Source organism: Acomys russatus, chromosome 16, assembly GCF_903995435.1.
Source record: "Acomys russatus chromosome 16, mAcoRus1.1, whole genome shotgun sequence".
Classification (NCBI taxonomy): domain Eukaryota; kingdom Metazoa; phylum Chordata; class Mammalia; order Rodentia; family Muridae; genus Acomys; species Acomys russatus.
The window spans coordinates 45,749,030-45,769,722 of NC_067152.1; the positions used below are offsets into that span (position 1 = coordinate 45,749,030).

Sequence of the window (20,693 nt, forward strand, 5' to 3'; positions counted from 1 at the left end):
GAGGGCACAGTAGGGCACAGCTGTGGAGAGAGTGCTTTGCAGGCCAGGGTGTGAGCAAATGCAGGCAAGCAAACTCACATATTCACACATATTCACATACACTCAAGTGTGCACACACACTCACTTGTGAGCCCACAGATAGATGCCAGCACACACTGAGAACACTCACGCAGCACTCTCACATCCACTTACACTCACTAGCTCACACTCGGGCACACGCATGCACACTCAGATACCCACCTTACACCCAAGGGCACACATAAATGTACTCGCACTCACCACACACAGCTACCCTTAAACATGTGCACACACTCATATCTTCACACCCTTGTGCACTCACTCTGCATGCACAAGAAGTTGCTCATGCACACACTAATGATGCTATTTGTACACATGCTCGCTCACATCCTTACACTCAAAAGCACAAGCATCCTCACATATTTTCACGCACACCTGATTCAAACATCCATGAGAAGTCACAGGGACAACAGCCAGGAAGGAATCGGCTTCTCCAGTCCTGCAGGGGTAAAGGGGTGCTGTGTGTTGGCAGTTCACTCCTCTGAAAAACAGGAGTGAGCCATGTGTCCCGTGAGGACCGCTAAAAACCACTGAGGAGGAGGCAAAATAAAACGCCTCTCAGAGCCCCAAAAGCTCCTCCTGGTCTGGTTCTTCTGCAACGAGCACCGTGAAATGTCACAAGTGAGGTCCAACCCGCAGAGCCATAGGTGGGTTGAGAGTGGCACCAGGATTCTTGGCGGGGGGCAGGGTGGGGGAGGAAAGTTCTAGAACCAGACAGACACTCTGCTCGCTCAGAGGCAGTGACCACTCCCTGTTCCTCACCATTGCGGGGATCTTTACAGAGAGCAGGTGCCCACCTAGGCTAGAGGCGCTATGACAGCTCTGACTCAGTGTCTCCAGTGGGCCCGTGCTCCTTCCCAGACCTACTTCCTGTCCTGCTCCAGGAAGCCCCCGCCCCAAGCCTTGTTCCTCGCTGTCCACTCACAGACGCCACCCAAACAGTCCTGCAACAAAGGCCACACTCACACAGATGCGCCTCTGGGGACTCCCTTCCCAGAGGTGTGGCAGTTACCCTGGCGCAGGGTCTCAGGGGCAGTGCCAGTGTCAAGGACAGCGCATCCCTGATGCCACCAACGCAGCTAGGCTTCGTCCTGGAGGTGAGACCCCTGAAGCTCGTGATGCAAAGGGAAGAAGCTCAAACAGGAAGGAAGTGGCACAACCAAAGCAGGCAGAGACTGAGCTGGGAGCCACAGGCAGCCTAGGTGCCCAGATTCAGAGCCAGGACCTGGTGTCTGTCCCAGAAGCCCCTTCCTGGTTCCTGCTGGAGCCATAATGGCGTTCAGGGGGTCCTAGGCAGAGAAGGGAAGAGGAGGCAAGTCTTGTCCCCGCGTGGGACATGGGTTCTCCTCGGGTGGTGACACGGAAGTCAGTCCAGCAATCTGAGCCTAGGCCCCTGGCACTACTGTGTCCTTTTACCGAGCTGGCTGCTTGGTTCCTGGTTCACAACCTTCTTGACCTCCCAGGATTCAGGTAGTGCCCACAGGACACCCCAGGCCCAGAGCAGAGGTACACAGAGTCTTTTCACATCCGCCTGGGCCCTTCCTAGGCGTTCCTTCTGCCCTGACCACCAACCAGTAAGGAGGAAACTGAGGTGGGAATAGCAAGGTGTAATGGCCCCCCAGGAGGTAAGATGGCATTTGAGGGCACTGTGAGAGAAGACTGTGCCTTCAAAAGCCAAAGACTTAGCACTGTCTGCCCAGTGCCTCCCCAGCCCCGGCACACAAGGCAAGTGCTGGCTGCCACACAGAATGCTGGGCGTTGCGCAAAGATGCTGGGTCGGGGGCGCTTGAGTTATAGAACACCTTCCCCAGACAGCAGACCACTGCGCCCAAAGGCTACACAGTAGCTGCAGCCAGATGAGGTGCAACCAAGCACAAGGCATCCTTAGGCCAGAGCCCACTGTGTTGTACACAGACCTGCTGCCCACCAGGGTTTCCAAGCAGGCCTTCCACTGCCATGCCTGGTGCTGAGGAGCTGAAGGGAGCAAGTCCAGCTTGGCAGGGCTCTAGGGACAGCTGGCTGGCAGGTGGATGCGAGAAAAAGACTACATGGATGCCTGACCTGGTTCATTACTTCCAGGCCCTGGATGGGATCCAGGAGGGACAGGGCATGGGTGAGACTAGTGCTGGCACCTTGTCATCTGTGGGAACATGGAAATAAAGTAACCATCTGTACCCAGAAGCCTAAGAGAGCAGTTAGGGGCAGGCTGGAAGGGTGGAAGGGTCCTGGGAAGGTCCTAGGATAAGGTCCCAAGGTGCTCTGGGGAGGAGGGTGTTACATCTTCACACTTACATTCAAATGCTTATGCACATGTGCACTTAAACAGATAAACACGTGTTCCCAACAGCTACACCTGTCCCTGGGTCATCATGCACTTATGCCCAAATACACACATGAACACACATTTACATTCACACTTACACAGGCATGCACACTCCGCCCCCAAAAGAACTCCCAGGGATCTGCTGCGAGTGTCCACGCCTGTATTCTCACCCTAAGGCTCCCATGAGGCACATACTGGGGGTTAACACCACCCCCTCTACTCTTGCACTGAATCCACCATCCACTTGTTGCAGGGACCCCCACAGCACCCCCTGGCATTCTCCTGCAAGACCCCAAAGCCTGCCTTCCTGGACCCTCCAGAGGTCACCTTGGAATCAAGTCCACCAAGAGGACTGAAACAGAAGTACGGTCCACCCCACGACGGTCCACACCATGACGCTCAAGGTGACATCACTCCCACCTACACATTTCAAAGCTAGAGCCAAGTCTGGCCTCCGAGCCCCTCCCCCTCATCCCTCTCTCTGGCATGTCCTCCCCAGGCCGGCCGAGGGTGGAGTGGCTATTCAGCCTATCCATGTGTCTCCCATCTGAGAAGGCTCTGACAGACAGACAGACAGCTCAGACGGCTTGACGAGAGCGACAGGGTCATAGCTCTGTTCCCAGGCTGCCCCTGGCTGGCTCCACACAGCTTGTCCTCATGTTCCCAGGCTGCTCCCAGCTGGCTCCACACACAGTGTCTGTCCCTTCTACAAGGACATGCTCCAGCCCCCCGGCCTCCTGACATCCATCCCTTGGCCTGGCTTTCTGATCATCTTGGAAGCCCCAACTCTCGCACATGAGACGCCCAACCTCAGCTGCGGCTAGCCAAGCAGCAAGCCCACAGGTCTCCAACGACTGACAAGCAGGCAGAACACACACGGGCTCTCGCTGTGTTTAGACAGGACGTGTAAGGGAAAATAAAGCAGAGATGGACACGGCAGTTCCGGCTCCTGAGCAGCTGCCACGGTGCCACCCTCGGCAACAGGAAGCTCTGGGGAGACAGCAGGGCAGCTCCATGGCCATGGGCTGGACAGGAGTAGGCCTGTGTGGGCAGGGCAGGCCTGGGGCAGTAGTGGGTCATCCCTTCCTGTCACCCTCCCTCACGAGCCAGCCAGGAAGTGCCTCTTGGCAATGACTAGTGATTCCAGGCAGCTCCAGAACAAACAATGGCCTGCACCAGTGGTGCCCGGGAAGTGGTCAATTGACTGGTCAACGTGGCTCATTGGAGAAAAGAGGGTAAGTGTGCCAGTGCCCGGAGCAGACACTCTCACTGTGGCCTTCAGGCTGGCCAGAGCATCCACTGCATTGTGGTCACCAGACCGAACAAGATGCATGGAAGTAGACAGGCCAACAGCTTCCACTACACACACAGCTGAAGAGGGCAGACCAAAGCTACAGATGTGTCTACAAAGGAACCAAAAGCAGGGATTTAAAGCTGGGCAGTGGTGGCGCACGCCTTTAATCCCAGCACTCAGGAGGCAGAGGCTGGTGGATCACTGTGAGTTCGAGGCCAGCCTGGTCTACAAAGCGAGTCCAGGACAGCCAGGGCCACACAGAGAAACCCTGTCTCGAAAAACCAAAAAATTAAAAAAAAAAAAAAAAAAGAACAGAGATTTATAGAATCCACAGAGGGGCTTGGGGTAGCCAGTCAGCCTCCCTCCAGGGGCCATCAGTGCCTCAGTGCCCATGGACAAGCATGCCAGGCCACCACACTCCTGGGATGACACCCTCTGTAGGGTCAGAGGAAGCCGATAGCAATGTCGGAGCCATCCCCTATGGTATGTGCTCATCAGAAACAGACCAAGGAGCCAAGGCATGGGACTATGATGTCATGAGATAAAGACGGGGGTGAGGGGTGGAGGGAAGGGGTTGGAGGGGTGATCAGTGGGACAGGGACAGCAGGGTGCTGAGAGAAAATGAGGGGCCATGGCTAACTGTTGTGGGGTGATTATTAACAAGTCAACACGTTCTAAAACCTCACAACTCTAAAAACACTAAAAGCCACGAACTCTATGCTCCCACAGAGGAATTGTGTAGTATGCAAATTAAGTCTCAATAAAGTGAGAGGAGGGGCTAGTGTGGGAGGGAGGGAGGGAGGGAGGGAGGGAGGAAGAAGAGGAAAGGAAAGGGGGACAGGGCGGAAGAGTCTTTCCAAGATACTCACAGGAACAGCACCATGACAGACAGACAGACAGCCAAAAGCTGGACAGAACCCACTGCTAACTCGCAGAGCAGATGCCTCTAACTGTCTGTTCCTAAGGTGTGGGTGACACATCATGGCCTGCAGAGGCCTGGGGCAGCCATAAGGTGGGTCTGTGGGACAGGACCAAGGGCCTGCAGGGGCCTGGAGTACGGTCACGTGGGTGTGTCCAACTGGACCGAAGACACAGAACCCTGTGAGCATCTCAGCATATGTGCACCGTTTAAAATAGTTGGGGGACTCGAGAAAACCTAAACATGGTGCCCCACAAACAGCCCCATGTCTCCAGAAAACAAATCGAAGAAATGTGACTGCTGGCCAGACACACTGCGCCCCTCTTACCCAAGTCAGGCCACCCAGGTACCCTTGCAGCCAGTTAGAGGAAGGCATGGGGTGCAGGATCGGCTGGGTGAGGTGTTGAGGGTAAACACGTGGCCCCCTGTTGCGTGTTACTGGCAACAGCCAGCCACAGGGCTCAGTCGTGAGCTCCTGACTGGGACACACCATTCCTGGATTCCCTCCGGAGCCCCGCAGAGAGTACAGGGGAAAACACTACTGAGCAAAGGACCCTATTTCAGCTTTGCAAAGACTAAGGGCAGCCCAGTGTCCACAGATGCTCCACGGGCCTCAGAGCTCAGGGTGGCCTTCATCAGAGCCCAGTCTGGGATACTGGCTCCCCATGCCGCCAGACTCCCGGGGTAGGCAGGTGGTCCTACAGGGAATCCAAGGCCAGCTGGTCAGGGCTGCCTGACTCCATGTGTTCACATGGTGTGTGACTGGTGCTGTACTCTGCCCCTTGACCCTTGACCCCTTGACCCTTGGGTGATGCTATAGCAAAGAGGAAGGTGTGGCCATCCCCACTGTGAGAGGTGCCTGCTTCACCTGCCTACCTGTGGCAGGTGACCCTGCCTGCCCAGCCCACCTACTACAGAGGCCCTGCCCACTCTAGGGGCTACCATGTCTTCCTTGTTGGATCAGAGCTCTGATAAAACCTTGTCCCCAACCGCCCTGGGCTGGCAGGAACAGAGTCGCCAGTGTCCTCCCAGAATCCCCACAGACCACATACCGGATCTGGGCGCTGCTCCTATGGGGCTCCAGCTTTGCTCCGCCCACAGTGGTCTTCTGGAGAGCTCCCCAACCCCGCCCCTGACCCTAGTCCTGGCCCTGATGGAAGTAGGCAGGGGGTGCCACGTGACTGCCTCCTGTGACAGTCCTCAGGCATCCACCCAGACCTTCAGCCTGGGAAGGGCTCTGGCTGTCCTCATTTCCTCTCCAGGCTTCCTGAGCTGGGGGTGGGGAAGGCCACAGCCACTGGTCCCACTGCCACTGGTTCCTCTGTGACAGGCAGGCAGGGCCCAGCCTACAGGGGGCCTGAAATCAGAGCCCCAACAGGCACTATGACCCAGATTATCACGTGACAAGGGTCAAGGGTGACACAGGAGGTCTCTCCACCATAGACATGGCTCTCAGCCTACTGCTCTCTCCATTTCTCCATCCTACCAGGGAACAAGACAGTGGGGACACTGTCCTTTTCACAGAAAGAGGGACCCGGATGATGGTCAGCACCAGTTGACCCCAGTCCCTGTCCCAAGAGCCATGGGAGGACAGCAAGTGATCACAGTTCCAGGAGGAGGGCCTGACAGAGAACTGGGCACAGCCTGCCCTCAGGAAGTGCTCCACGGGTGCAGCCCGGGTGTCAGAGACAGCAAGGACCATCAGGACCCACCATGGACACACACACACACAGGGAGAGCTGCAGATTTGCCACCTCCTGCCTTGACCCCTAGGCCTGAGGGGATACTGCACCTATGTTCTGGGAGTGCCTGGGCAAAGATCCCCCAAATCGGTGGCTTCTGTGAGGATGGGTCTTTCCTGGCCCAGAAGCATGTGTGGCCTTGCTGGCCCTTCCCGTTTGGGGTCTAGGTAGTCCTCCGCTGTGTCTCCTTCACTCCAGTCTCCACTTCCTCTAGCCTGCACCCCACCCCCATCTCTTCCCATTTCTGTGACCTCTTAGCAGGACATCTGCCGCCGGATTTAGGGCTCACCCTGCCTCCGAATGATCTCACTTTTACAAATAATTTCCGTAGACCCTCTTTCTAAGCAAGGCCCCACGGTGAGGTTCTGTGTGGACACGGAGCTGGCGATACCTCTCAAGGAGGCTCACACTTGCAGAGCCCTTAAGGTGGAACAGTGGGGCCCAGCAAAGAACCCTGTGTTCTCGAGAGCAGGTTTCCCAAGAAACCCCACCGAGGTGCCTGGACACACGTGTGCACACAAGTGACATGTGTGCATGTACACGTGGACATAGACACGCCTGTGTCCTGCCAACCTGAACGTTCCTGCCTCATTCGCCATACGGGAGGTGTGTGTTGCCAGCTGTCCAACATCCGTGTCTGCGTGTGCCACACATGTAGCTGGCATACTTGTGGGTCTACAAGCCGTGGCATGAGGAAGAGTGGCAGAAACCCCACACATAGCCCTGCCCCACGGTTCTGTGACTTCCTTGGACTGGCTCCCAGAGGAGCAGCCTGTATATAGCCACCGCCAGCCAGGCCACATGGGTCCTTTGCCAAATCACCTCTCAGCCTGGTCACCCGTAACCTACAGGCTTTAGTGAGTCATCAAGATGAAGTCATACTGAGGTGGGGGGGTGGGGTGGGGTGCCTAAATCCAGAGGCAGCACCTGTACTCAAGGTCCAGGCTATGGAGCCTGGTGAGTATGATGCTGAGACTCGGTGGTAACCACTCTTCAGATTTTAAGCACATCTGTGAGCCAGCGGCTGCTCCTGGGGACAGACAGCCTGTCCCATTTCCAGGGCCCCCTCTGGCACCCATCCGTGTGCCGCCACAGCCACCATAATCCCAGGAAGGCCAGCCCTGCACCCACGTATGGACAATGAGGGAGCAACCATCCCAGAAGGTACAGCAGACTCTTCCTTAGGAGCCTAACACAGGGTGAGGACTTGGGCAGGGACCAGGATGTAGGCTGAGAGGGTGGACACATTGGGCAGCGGGGCACAGTGCAGGGTAAGCAGGCAATGGGGACAGCAGAGTGGGGCTGCCGTGCCCTCCCTGAGCTTCTGCAAACAGCCAGTATGGCTGCCAGCTCCAGACCCCACCTGCCTCAGGCCAGACCCCAGCAGAGGCCACCTTGGCCAGCCTTGCCTGGTGTTCAGCTATGCTCAGTGTTCCACGTCACCACGTGGCTGCCTTACAGATAAGGAAGCTAAGGGCCAGAGAGAGTCAGACGTCAGGAAGTGACCAAAAAGTACGTGTAGGGGTGGTGCTAGGGCTCCCCCAGCCCCAGGCTGCAGGGCGGCCTCAAGGCATCCTGGGAGTGCAGGTTCCTCCACGGGAACCGAGTCCCCTACACCACTGCAGCTGGCACCAGGGGCAGTACTACATCCTAGCAACCACAGCGCCCTGACCGAGGCCTGGCCCATCCTAGTTCCCTTAGCTGCACCGGACACACCAAGGAGGACAGTGAGAAACAAGGCCATCCCCCTGCATCAGTGCCAGATGCCACCACTTACTCAAGGTCATTGGCTCCTACTCCTTCCAGCTGCTCTTGTCTTCCACAAAGACCCCGTGACCCTGGTCTCTTGGTTTCCGTGCTCTGCCTACCTGCAGACCTCAAAGAGACTGAAAGAATGGCCCCAGACCACACAACAAAAAAGCCACTGGGCCAGGTCTGCCAGGAAACTCTTCATGACAACCTACATTCCGGATGCCAGGGAACAGGGCAAAGACTAGGACTTCGCAGGGGCCCCTTCTGGGTGCTTGTCTGGCCAGCACATGACACCCTGTCCTGTCCAGTGTGGTAGTGGTGCCGCGGCGTGCATCACACTAACGGCCTCGACCTCAAAGTCATCCGTCAGTCCTGTAATGCTTGGAGACCTGGCCATAGGTGCAAGGGATTGGCCCCGGGAACTGTCAGGGGAACATGGGGCCACCCATAAACACACTCTTCAACCACTGCGAATGCGAGCCTCCTTTTGAGTGTTGGTGATCTAACATGGACCAGCTCAGACAGACCATCTTTCCCTATTTTGAGCATGGAGAAACGCCATTCAGCCTCCATAGGCGCAGGGGCTCTGTGCACACACCTCCCCACCCCAACAAATAACTCACCAGGCACCTCTTCCCATTTTCCAGATGCGGAAACAGAGGCCCACAGAAGCAAAGACAGGCACAGGGACTCTGGTGGAGGACAGTGGGCTTTGAGCTTGGATTTAGTGGGAGAACCATGGGCCCCATATTTCCTCACCAGCACCCACAGGTCCAGAGTTTGTTGCCTCAGTAAGGTCCCCTCCCCTATCACCAGCATCCAAGCCCGAGCGTACACCCTCAGGGCAGCAGGAGCATGATGTCCACAGGATAGAGGCCTCAAGACATCTCCTCTTGCTTACAACGCTTTCTCCCCTTAGATCATTAAACCAGCACACTGTAATTACACGGACCGACTGCGCAAAAGCGCAAGGGCTGCGGGGCCTGCTGTTCCTCCCAGGTGGGGGAAGGGTGCTTATGTCCTGGATACACTGGAGGAGCAAGGGGTAACAAGCCACCTGGGCAGGTCTGGGCACCCCCACACACACAGACTACAGGAAGGGCAGCTGGGAGGGTGCAGGGATTCCTCCCTACCATGGCCTTAGCCTAAGAGCTCCAAGGCCACCTGGGGGGGAGGAGCCGCCCACTGGAAGGACCAAGATTTGCCATGGGGGACATCCTGAGGCCTGATGCCCCTGGATGTCTGTCCCCAAAGGTGGTCTGGGCAGCGGCTGCTTCTCAAGGCCACCTCCACTCCTGCCCTGGCTTTAGGGGGTCGCTGACATCACTGCTAGGTTCTGTGCCTTCAGCCGGATGGTGGAATGGTGACCTCCGAGCCCCTTGGCTCACCCAGGAAGTCATTTCTGAGCAAGGGACACTTAAACAGCACTAAGTGGAGTAGATAGCTCCCACCTGCTCCCCTCCCCAGGAGCGAATGCCTTCAGATGCGGCCCTGCCCAGGGGACTTGGTACATCACCGCACACTCTGGCCCCACTCCAGGTGGGAGACCCAGGAGAGCTATCACGTGTGAGCTGGGCTTTGTTTGGGCTGTGCAGCCCAAGCCAAAGCTCCAGGGGCCTGAGAGTGGGACTCCAGGCTCCTGGACAGAGGTTCATCTCCCCCCCAGGCCTAACCATCAGAATCGGGGTTAGTAGCAGCCGCTCTGGCCCCCTCTGCACACCACAGCTGCCCGGCCTGGCCAGGCAGTCATGGTAAACACATTATCCCTGTGCCCACCAGCCAGGAGGATCAAGAGGCCCAACCCCAGGTTCTGTGCAGCCCCATCTCTCTAGAGTGGAATCTCAGGTGGGCTCATGGTAACGGCCCTCCTCGACCCCCACACCCACCACAGGCTGCCTGGGAAGGGGGACACGCTGGCTGGCCAGGGATTTGCAGAAAACAGCTCCGGGTTTGGGAAGGGGCCTTCCACACCAAAACATGGATCAGCAAGCTCCCCCAGCAGGCCTAGGCTCCCGCCCTGCCTTGCAGAACACCCCTCACCTCCCCAGGGCCCTGAGCCCTGGCAACCTCTCTCCGGGACACCTGGGGCCAACACAGGCCCTCTTGTCCCAGTTACCTGTGCCAGGGAGGCATCCAAAGAGACAGAGGCTGATGCTGCCAGCCAGCGCTGAAGGGGCCGGCTGTGCAGGGTCTGGCCCCAAGGCCTGCCCACCTCCGGAGACCTGTAGTGGGTCCTCGCCGGTCCCTGTTCTTCTGCGGGGACTCAGGGTGGAGAAAGGGTTAATTTCCAGGCAAAATGGGAAACCGTGGCTCCAGCAGCATCATGTCGGCAGTGGGGAGACAGGTGGGGGGGCAGCCGCAGCCGCAAGGCCGCCTCCGAGGGCGCCGCGCGCGCGGACTCACCCGGGTCGAAGTGGGAGCTGAAGGCAAAGCTGGGGTTCAAGAAGGACGACGACATGGCCAGGGCCAGCAGCGAGAAGGGCATCCCCGGGGCGGGCGCTGTCCTTAGCCTCAGAACGCCGGCGGCCTGGGCCGGCGTTCAGGCATCATCGCCCGGCGGCCTCCGCAGGTGCGGAGCGCACGGCCCCCGCTCCTAGCGCCCCCAGCCACCGCCGCAGCGCGGGCACCAGTGGGGGCGGCGACAGACGAGGCGCCTCCGCCCGCCGCCGCGGCGCCGCGGGGCTCCGGCTGGTGCAGTCCGAAAACACGCGGGAGCGCGCGCGAGGTGGGGGGGGGGGCGGGACGGGGACGGAGCGGGAGGGGGGATGGAGGAGGGGGCACGGGGGCTGCGGGGTACGGAGCGGGGACAAAGCAGGGGATAGGCACGCAGTTCGGGGGACAATGGGGGAAGGAGAGGGGGCACGGAGGCAGGGGCGCTACGGGATGAGAGGATGAAGACTGAACAGCGCAGGAGCTAGGCAACGCGGAGGCTGAGGACATGGAGCAGGGACAGGGGCAGGGGCAGGGGAGGAGCACGGAGGTCGCAGAACGCTAAGAGATGGGGAGGGGGCACGGAAGCCGGGCCTTCGGGGGTGGGCAGAATGAAGGCTCAGGGGCACGGAGGCAGGGGCACGGAGCGCGCAGATGACGGGGCAACCGAAGGGGATAAAGACAGGAGGTACGGAGGCTGGGAGAAACGGTAGCGGACAGAGGCTGAAGGAGGGACATACAGGTTGTGGGACACTAAAAGATGTAGGCTGGGAAGAAGGCACAGCGGTTGTTGCTATGGTAGCTGTGGAGCACGGAGTGGAGACACTACCATAGAAGGGACACCCAGGTCCTGGCATACTAAGAGTGTGGGCGGAGGGACCGGGTATAGAGGCCTCCGCTACCGGGATGGAAACTGGAGGGCACACAGAGGGAGGGGCATTGAGGCCGAGTGTTGAGATGGAGGAGTTGGTACGTAAGTGGGTGGGGGATTTGAGGGAGGGAGCCGGATGGATGAGGGTGGTGAAGGCCAGGGGAGGAGAGAGGCATGGAGGTCGGAGGAGGCTGAGAGGAAGAAGCCCTGAATGGGGGGGGTCGACCGAGACGACTGTGGGCGGCTCAAGAGGTCACTGAGGTCGTGGTGGTTGTCACAGAGGCCAAGGGTCACAGAGGAAGTTACAGGAGTGGACACGGAGGTTCGGAGCTGGGGTCCTGCTGAGTAGTGGAGGGTGCAAGGAGATATGTGGGGGACCCAGGAGCGCAGGGACAGAGGGTCACTCTAAGATTTGAGGGGGTGGCTTGTCGGGAGGAGCTTGCACAGGTTGAGGGGGGGGGGACGCCGTTTTTGCACTCTGCTTGCGGCTGTGCCATGCAGTGATGAACAGCTGCTGCCCCACCCGCACAGAACAGCCGGGACGCTTGGAGCAGGCGGTGGCGGTGGCGCCGGGCACCGACGCTGTGCCCTGCGCCCCTCCTCCTCCCACCGCTGCGCCATCTTGCAGCGCTGCGACGCAGCTGCGGGCCTGGCAGGATGCAGGCGGAGGCACGAAGAGGGGTTGTCACCTGCAGCTCTGGGGTCCTGGACAGCCAGCCATACCTACGTTCATTCACTCTTGGGCTAATTACATAGCCCCTTAGGGCCGGAAGTTGGAGAGCAAGGGGACTGTGCTAGCTGGAGGGGCCCTGTCAGCAGGAGGGCCTAAGGACTGAAGGAAGAGGAGGTGTCTGGGCAGAGGGTCAGCAAGGTCAGAGGTACCAAGGCCTGGCCTGATTTTTCCAAAGTGGCCACTGTGAAGTTTGGGGTGGCCGTCTCTGCCTATGTTGTCAGCAGAACACCCAAGACTGCTTACCTGGAGGGCCAGTAGGCTTTTGGGTTGGCCTTGAGCTCATGGCTGGCTAAGCATCAGAGGACATCCCCCCCATCCTCTTGGAGCCCCAAGAAAAGGGTAGTGAAGGCAGGCCTGGCAGTCTTGGAGGATGCAGTTATCACTGGCCCATAATCGGCATCTTCTCACGCCTAGCAGGGCAGCAAGTGCCTCCAGGTAAGAGGACACTTAGTGTGTGGCTCTCCCTGTGCCCTGACCAGCGTTGAGACAAGGTTCCCGACACCCTTCAGGCCATATACAAAGGCCGCATCTCGTTCACACCTAGTTGGAGGTTGGTTGGGCAGGGACCACGTGCCCGCCCGCATGACTGTGGCCAGAGCCTTAGGACCTACACTATAGCATCACAGAGACATTGGCAGCTGATGCTGGGTCATGTTCTGTAGTCCTGCCCCATGCAATGGGTGATGGGGTGCCAGGGGGGCCCTTCCTGGAAGCAGCTGGCCTCAGGGGTGTGGCCTGGTAGGGGTGACCAAGGAGATGAAGGCAGAGAGGAAGCCCAGGGAAGGAGGAAGATGGGAAAGAGGAGGAAAAGCAGACCAAGAGCTCTCAGGGGCGCAGGGTGAGGGGCCAGGCCTAGAAGAAGGGAAGGTAAGAAGGCACCTACCTCGGAGAAAGATGGGGGCGGAGCACCAGTCTGCAGACTGATAGACGAGGCTGACGTCACACAGTGCAGTCAGAAGTGAAATGCTCACACGTGCTGCACTGATGGGGAAGGACCACAAAAATAGGCCAGTCAGAAGGCCACAGAGGCTATGGTTGTTTACAGGAACGTCCACAGCAGTCGCAGATGGGGATTGTCAGAATCCCTGGGGAGGGGAAGTGCTGGGGTGACCACAAGCCTTCTTGTGGAGGTGATTTTTTTTTTTTTAAAAAATGTTCTGGAATTAGGTAGAAGTGAGAGCTACAAGGCCAGTGAACACACCAAATAGCTCTGACCAGACCAAAGGCCACAACAACAAAACCCTACTGAATCATCAACTTTTAAAAAGACACATTTATTTATTGTATGCGCACGAGTCAGAGAACAGCTTTGGGAGTCACTTCTCTCCTTTCATCGGGTGGGTTTCTGGGGTTAAACTTGGGTCATCAGGACTGCAGGCGAGTGCCTTTCGCCACTAAGCCATCCCTGAATTGTAGACTTTGTTTGTTTGTTGGTTGGTTGGTTGGTTTGACAGGGTTTCTTGTGTAACAGCCTGGGCTAGCCTGCAACTCCCTCTATAGACCAGGCTGGCCGGGATATCACAGAGATCTACCTGCCTCTGCCTCTTCAGTTCTGGGATTAAAGGTGTGTGCCACCACTGCTTGACTTTAAACATCTGATTCTTGTGTCTTCACTTTTGGAAATTCGAGGATTACAGCTGACCACAGCATTTCACCCAGCACAGTGGCGGCGGGGTGGGGGGGGTGTCTTACAGTTTCTTTTGGGGCGGGTTGTTTTTGTTTTTTGAGTCTTACAGTTTTTTGTTTTTGTTTTTTTTGAGTCTTACAGGTTTTGACATCTCAATAAAGCTGGTGGGAACCTAGTAACCTAGTAATTATGTCTTACTGCAATATTCTTTTTTTTTCAATCATGTATTTATTTTTCTCCACATTGGTGTTCTGCCTGTGTGTATGTCTCTGTGAGGGTCTCAGATCCCTGAGGATTAGAATTACAGACAGTTGTGAGCTGCCATTGGGTGCTGGGAGTTAGACCCAGGTCCTCTGGAAGAGCAGCCAGTGCTCTTAACCACTGAGCCACCTCTCCAGCCCCTCAATGCAATATTCTTTTTGGTTTGGTTTGGTTTGGCTCTTTTTTTCAAGACAAGAGTTTCAAAAAAAAAAAAAAAAAAAAAAAAAAAAAAAAAAAAAAACAAGACAGGGTTTCTCTGTGTAGCCTTGGCTGCCTGGACTCAATTTGTAGACCAGGGTAGCCTTGAACTTACAGAGATCTGCCTCTGCCTCCCGAGTGCTGGGATTACAGGCGTGTGCCACCATGCCCGGCTTGTAGTATTCTTAAAGAATCAATTTTTATGTTAAAGAACCAAACACAACAAGTAAAATATTCCATTTTTCATTGACTGCAAGAGCAGAGAGGCAGCTGGGCCCCTGGAGCCTGACGCCACAGCCAGCACTCACTTAGACTCCACAGCCAGGGCACAGGCAGCACCCAGGCTCCACAGGCAGCACCCAGGCTCCGTCCTGCCTCCTTCTAGCCATTCTCACAGCAGGAGAGGCCTAGTGCCCTTGGTAATTTCTCCAGGCACCACAGCTCCATCACAGCAAAAAAGAAAAGTGCCCTTCATTAGCACAGGATCCAAACTTTCCTGCATCATGTTTTCTTCCTGACCTGGGCCAGCTCCAACAGGGGCCCCTGTGGCCGACTGGGAGCACCTGAGTGAGCACCCAGGGAGGAGGCATGGCTGAGGGAGGAAGGCATGAAGTAGGAGCTTGGGGGAAGGGGGTGTCCTGGGAGTGTCTTGGGGCTGCCAGAACAAAAGGACACAGATGGTGGCTTGAAACCACAGGACTAGCCCTTCCCCATCTGAAATCAAGATGTCAGGAGGGCTACATTTCCTTCCAAGGGCTTCTGGCCAGGGTCCTTCCCTGTTCTCCTGGGATTCAAGTGTCCTTCCTTGGCTGGTCTCAGTGTGACTCCAATCTCTGTCTCTGTGGTATGCGGTGTTCTGTGTGTACCCTCACAAGGCCAGTAGTCACTGGATTTAGAGACTACCTTAGGCTGATCTCTCTCTCTTTCTCTCTCTCTCTCTTTCTCTCTCTCTCTCTCGTGTATGTGTGTGTGTGTGTTAGTGTGTGTTTGTGTAAGAGTCTGTGTATATGCACATGTGAGTGTGTGTTTGTGTAAGAGTCTGTGCATGTGAGTGTATGTGTGTGAAACTGAGTGTGTGTGTGTGTGTGTGTGTGTGTGTGTGTGTGTGTGTGTGTGTGTGTGTGTGTGTGTGTGTGTGTGTAGTACTGCGGTCCTGAGAATCAAAAACCAGGGCTTTACGCATTCTATGCTAGTGCTTGGCCAGTGAGTTGCACCCCAGGCACTCTACAGCCTTTAAACCCCAGCACGTTAGCATTTCTGTGAGGTAGCTAAGCTTCCCAGAGGCAGCAGACAAACCTGTGTGCTGGGTATCACAGTGGACATTCCTGCCTGGAACTCCTACACCCCTACCTGGAAGGTCCACACCCCACCACGGGTACCTCTATGCACATCCCCAGCCCAGCCAGTGAGCCTCCTGGGAACACAGAGAAACTGAGACATTTTTGTACATAGCAAGATGAAGCTGGGCCTGGGATCCCAATCCACTCCTTGATGCTGACACCGTGGGCCCTAGCCTCTGTGGAGGATGGGTGGAATATTAGGGGAACCATTGTACTCACATTGTCCTTGTCTTGGGAGAAAGTCCTGCCTCTTCCCAACAAGCCTGGAGGAAGCTCCACCTACCACAGCTGTGCTGACATGGGCCAAAGAAACAGCCTCTCCAGGGAGGGAAAGCTCTTGCCCAGAGCTCAGAGCTAGTCAGGAACCATCCCGCTCTCCCTGAGGGGAAAACCGTGCTCTTAGGCTGAGACCTGACTTGAGGGCTCCCTAGGAGAAAGTGTCTTCCCCTTCCAGTTCCAATATGTACTGGACACTGGTGTGGGGAGGCAGGCTGCTGGGGACACTGGTGTGGGGAAGCAGGCTGCTGGGGACACCGGTGTGGGGAGGCAGGCTGCTGGGGACACTGGTGTGGGGAAGCAGGCTGCTGGGGACACCGGTGTGGGGAGGCAGGCTGCTGGGGACACCGGTGTGGGGAGGCAGGCTGCTGGGGACACCGGTGTGGGGAGGCAGGCTGCTGGGGACACCGGTGTGGGGAAGCAGGCTGCTGGGGACACTGGTGTGGGGAGGCAGGCTGCTGGGGACACTGGTGTGGGGAGGTAGGCTGCTGGGGACACTGGTGTGGGGAAGCAGGCTGCTGGGGACACCGGTGTGGGGAGGTAGGCTGCTGGGGACACTGGTGTGGGGAGGTAGGCTGCTGGGGACACTGGTGTGGGGAAGCAGGCTGCTGGGGACACCAGTGTGGGGAAGCAGGCTGCTGGGGACACCGGTGTGGGGAGGCTGCACCTGCTGCTGCTCCAGACAAGAGAGTAGGCAGTGTGAGCTCCATGACAGCATCCCCAAGGGGACAGGGAAATAATAGTGTAGTGCCCCCACAGCTATGAAGTAGGTCCTGTGGCTCTCATAAGCCAAGGCCAGGGCTGGGACAGAAACAGCAACTCCAACAGCAAGAAATGAGCCTGGGGGTGGGGGGTGGGCACAAGAGGCAGGCTTCTGCCAGCCGAGGGCAGGGCTACTTCTAGGAGTCTGGAGGGATGGCATGGCTCCTGTCTCTTGCCTCCCCTCCCTGGCACCCTCAGCCAGGCCAGGTGCTGCTCCTACAGCGTCCCCTGGGGACATTCTTTTCTTTGGCTTTTGTTTCACTGAAAACGTCAGCCTGGTATGTTGTTGGACACCTGCAATCCCAGCACTGAGAAGAAAGTGGCAGAAGGATTGTGGCAAGTCTGAGGCCAGCTTGGTCTACATAGTGAGTTCTGGACTGCTCAGAGCGCCGTCTCAAGCAAACAAGAGTAAATGTATTACGTAGGGACCTGGGGCATGATTCCGTCAGCCTCACAAGCCTGGGGATCCCAGTCCAACTCCAGCCTCGGATATCAGGCATGGTGATGCATACAGGCCAGCCCAAACGAAAATAATGAGAAGGAAATAAAACCGCCCCTCCCCACTCTGCATAGTACCGGTGAAATCCACAGAACGTGAAATTAACCATCTTAAGGCGGAGGAACCAGTAGTATTTACACATTCAAACCACCAAGTGAACATCACCACTGCCCACTGAGGAGCAGTTCGCTCATCCCAGGAGGAAACTGTCCCCAGGAAACACCCAAGGCCCAGCCCCTCCCAGCCCCAAGCAGCTGTGACCCCGTTCTGTCCCTGTGGGTTTGCCTATTCTGGACATTACTTAAAAATAGAGTCCTGCAGCATGTCACTCAGTACGGACTTCCCAAGGCTCTCACACGGCAGCCAGCGTATGGCAGACTCTTCCCAGCAGCCAAAGAAATTCCATGGTTGGGCTGGGCTGTATGGCTCTGTGTGTGTGTGTGGTGTCTGTTGTTTATGTGTATGTGAGTGTGTGTGAGAGATGTGTAGGTATGGTATATGCCTGTGAGTGTGTGTGTGAGTGTGTGTGGGGTGTGTGTATGGTGTGTGGTGTGTATCTGTGTCTGAGTATATCTGGTCGTGTGGTGTGTGTCTGAGTTTGTGGTGTGTGTGTGGTGTGTGTCTGAGTTTGTGGTGTGTGTGTGGTGTGTGTGTGGTGTGTGTCTGTGTTTGTGGTGTGTGTGTGGTGTGTGTCTGTGTTTGTGGTGTGTGTGTGGTGTGTGTCTGAGTTTGTGGTGTGTGTGTGGTGTGTGTCTGTGTTTGTGGTGTCTGTGTTTGTGGTGTGTGTGTGGTGTGTGTCTGTGTTTGTGGTATGTGTGTGGTGTGTCTTGTTTGTGGTGTGTGTGTGGTGTGTGTCTGAGTTTTGTGGTGTGTGTGTGGTGTGTGTTCTGTGTTTGTGGTGTGTGTGTTGGTGGTGTGTCTGTGTTTGTGGTGTGTGTGTGGTGTGTGTCTGTGTTTGTGGTGTGTGTGTGGTGTGTGTCTGTGTTTGTGGTGTGTGTGTGGTGTGTGTCTGTGTTTGTGGTGTGTGTGTGGTGTGTGTCTGTGTTTGTGGTGTGTGTGTGGTGTGTGTCTGAGTTTGTGGTGTGTGTGTGGTGTGTCTGTGTTTGTGGTGTGTGTGTGGTGTGTGTCTGTGTTTGTGGTGTGTGTGTGGTGTGTGTCTGAGTTTGTGGTGTGTGTGTGGTGTGTGTCTGTGTTTGTGGTGTGTGTGTGGTGTGTGTCTGTGTTTGTGGTGTGTGTGTGGTGTGTGTCTGTGTTTGTGGTATGTGTGTGTGTGGGGAGGTTATGTGGTGTATCTGTGAATGTGTGTGGGGTGTGTCAGAAGCAGCTGCTGGTGCCTGGGAGGAAGCACGGCAGAGGAGTATCTTCTGAGACAGAAGCAGGGGTGCCAACAAGGTCTCTGCACAAGGTGACAGGTGCAGATGGACAACCAGGGAAACTTCTGGAGTGTCTTTAGCTGACCGGCATGACAACCCTGCAGAGAGCAAATGACCTGCGCAAAGGTCAGTGAGGCAGCTGGGCGCTGTGGCACAGGCACTTAATCCCAGCACTCAGGAGGCAGAAGCAGGCAGATCTCTGTGAATTCAAAGCCAGCCTGGTCTACAGAGCAAGTTTCAGGACAGCCAGGGATGTTACGAACCCGTCTCAAAAACCAAAAAGAAACAAAGAAGGAAAGGAAGAGAGAGGTGAAGAATACAGGATCAAACAGGGACAGACTGCTTATCTGGAAAGGTTAGTAGGTTCTAGAATGGGTGGTGGTGAGGGCTACACAGCACTGGGGATGCGCTGAAAGCCATGGAATTGGTATTTTAAAAGGAAGGTGGCCTGGGGGCTGGAGAGATGGTTCAGGGGTTAAGAGGACTGGCTGCTGTTCCAGAGGTCCTGAGTTCAATTCCCAGCAACCACATGGTGGCTCACAACCATCTATAATGAGGTCTTGTGTCTTCTGGTGTGCAGTTGTACACGCAGATACAGCATTGTATACATATTAAGTAACTTTTTTTTTTTTTTTAAAGGAAGGTGGTCTGCCGTTAACTTTTCCTGTTACTATGTTCAAAAACCCAACAACAGGCCTTGTAAGGGAGGAAGGATTCACTGTAGCTTTCCTTTAAGGAGCTGCAGGACAGTCTATCCAAGCCCTGCCGTCAGGGACTAAATTTGCGTTTAAGGAACAGATAGATTGTAGCCAGCCTGGCAGGATGAAGACACTGAGACTGTGAAGAGACATTTGCATCCCCCGTCCCCCTGGCTATCAGAGGGTGACGCCAGGAATCCCAGGGAACTGGAATTTCCCCAAGAACCTCACTCTGGGGAAGGACGGGGCTGAAGCCTGAGGAGGCTGCCCCGCATCTCTGCAGCAAAGACCGAAGCTGAGGTGGGACCACCTCACGGTGGGACCACACTTGGGTACTGCTTAGTTATGCCCTGGCTGTCCACTTTCGGTAAAGTGACAATTGGTGTCCCCTCTCCTGTTCTGAGCCATGTCTTTGACGTCTTCCTTGCAGCTCCAGGTGGCTCCTTTCACCAATGAAATTTGAGTAGTCTGAGCCTCAGTGCCCTCCACAGAAGCCAGATATGGGGCGTGTCTCTTTTTTTAAAAATTGTTTTATGTGCATTGGTGTTCTGCCTATAAATTCTTCTGTGTGAGGCTGTCAGATCCTGGAGTTACAGACAGCTGCAAGCTGCCATGTGGGTGCTGGGAACTGAACCCAGTTCTTCTGGAAGATTATCTAGTACCATAACTGCTGAACTCTCTCTCCAGGCCCAGACTGTCTGTCTCTGTCTCTGCTCTCTTTTATTCTTTCCTTTTTTGGGGGGTTTTGTTTTTGTTTTCAAGACCAGATCTCACTATGTAGCTTTGGTTGTTCTGGAATTTACTGTGTAGATGAAGGTGACCCCCAATTCCTCTGGAAGAGCAGTCAGCCTCTTAACCACTGAGCCATCTCTCCAGCCCTGGGGCTTGTCTTCTCACCTTCCTGCAGTCTCCTGCACAAGGTTAACAGTGGAGTCAGCCTGGGGGCTGCTGTGAGGGTCACTGAGGCCACGGCGGGGGCCCAGCAGTGGCAGGTGCACCTTCATTGTCACCTGCTGTAGTCATATCAAAATGACTGCCTTCTTTATTAGTGAGGCAAAATCCCTTGTACCACAGCTTGGTATGTCACCATGAGGCAGGGACAGGGACCTCTGAGGGAAAGCCACACTCCTATGGGACACAGCACAGCTTCCCCTCTCCCCACCTGGTCAGCTCAGAATGACCACTAATAGGTGTCAGCCTGGGTTCCAGGCTCCAAGCTGCGTGAAGCCATCTGGCAGTAGGTGATAAGTAACTAGTGTTCACAGCCAGCCAGGGGCCTCCTTCCTAGGGGTGGGGGCGGGGACAGGAATGACTGTGATCTTGAGAGAGGGTGTGGCTTGGACAAATCCCTGTATAATCTGGGATCCCCCCAGTCATGAGAGCCTGCTAGGCTGAGTCTACCTGAATGTGGCATCTGCCTTTCCATGGTGCCCCCCTCCTCTCCACTGAGCTGGGTAGCCACACAACAGGGTCCTGTCTGCCCCTCTCTGGTGGCTCCCACTGCATGGCCCCTCCTG

General features: G+C 56.2%; 1 protein-coding gene across 2 annotated transcripts in view; it reads right to left on the bottom strand.

The window, feature by feature from the left end:
* Window positions 1–10,742, bottom strand: part of Aatk (apoptosis associated tyrosine kinase) — a 35,693-nt gene extending 24,951 nt beyond the window's left edge. The window contains exon 1 of one of the 2 annotated variants that reach the window (XM_051159183.1): window positions 10,512–10,742. In XM_051159183.1, the coding sequence (XP_051015140.1) occupies window positions 10,512–10,593 (82 nt within the window). In that variant the 5' untranslated portion in view covers window positions 10,594–10,742. Of the gene's footprint in view, window positions 1–10,224 lie in introns of both variants that reach the window. The other variant, XM_051159182.1, reaches the window with a different exon arrangement.
* Between the last annotated feature and the right edge of the window lie 9,951 nt (window positions 10,743–20,693).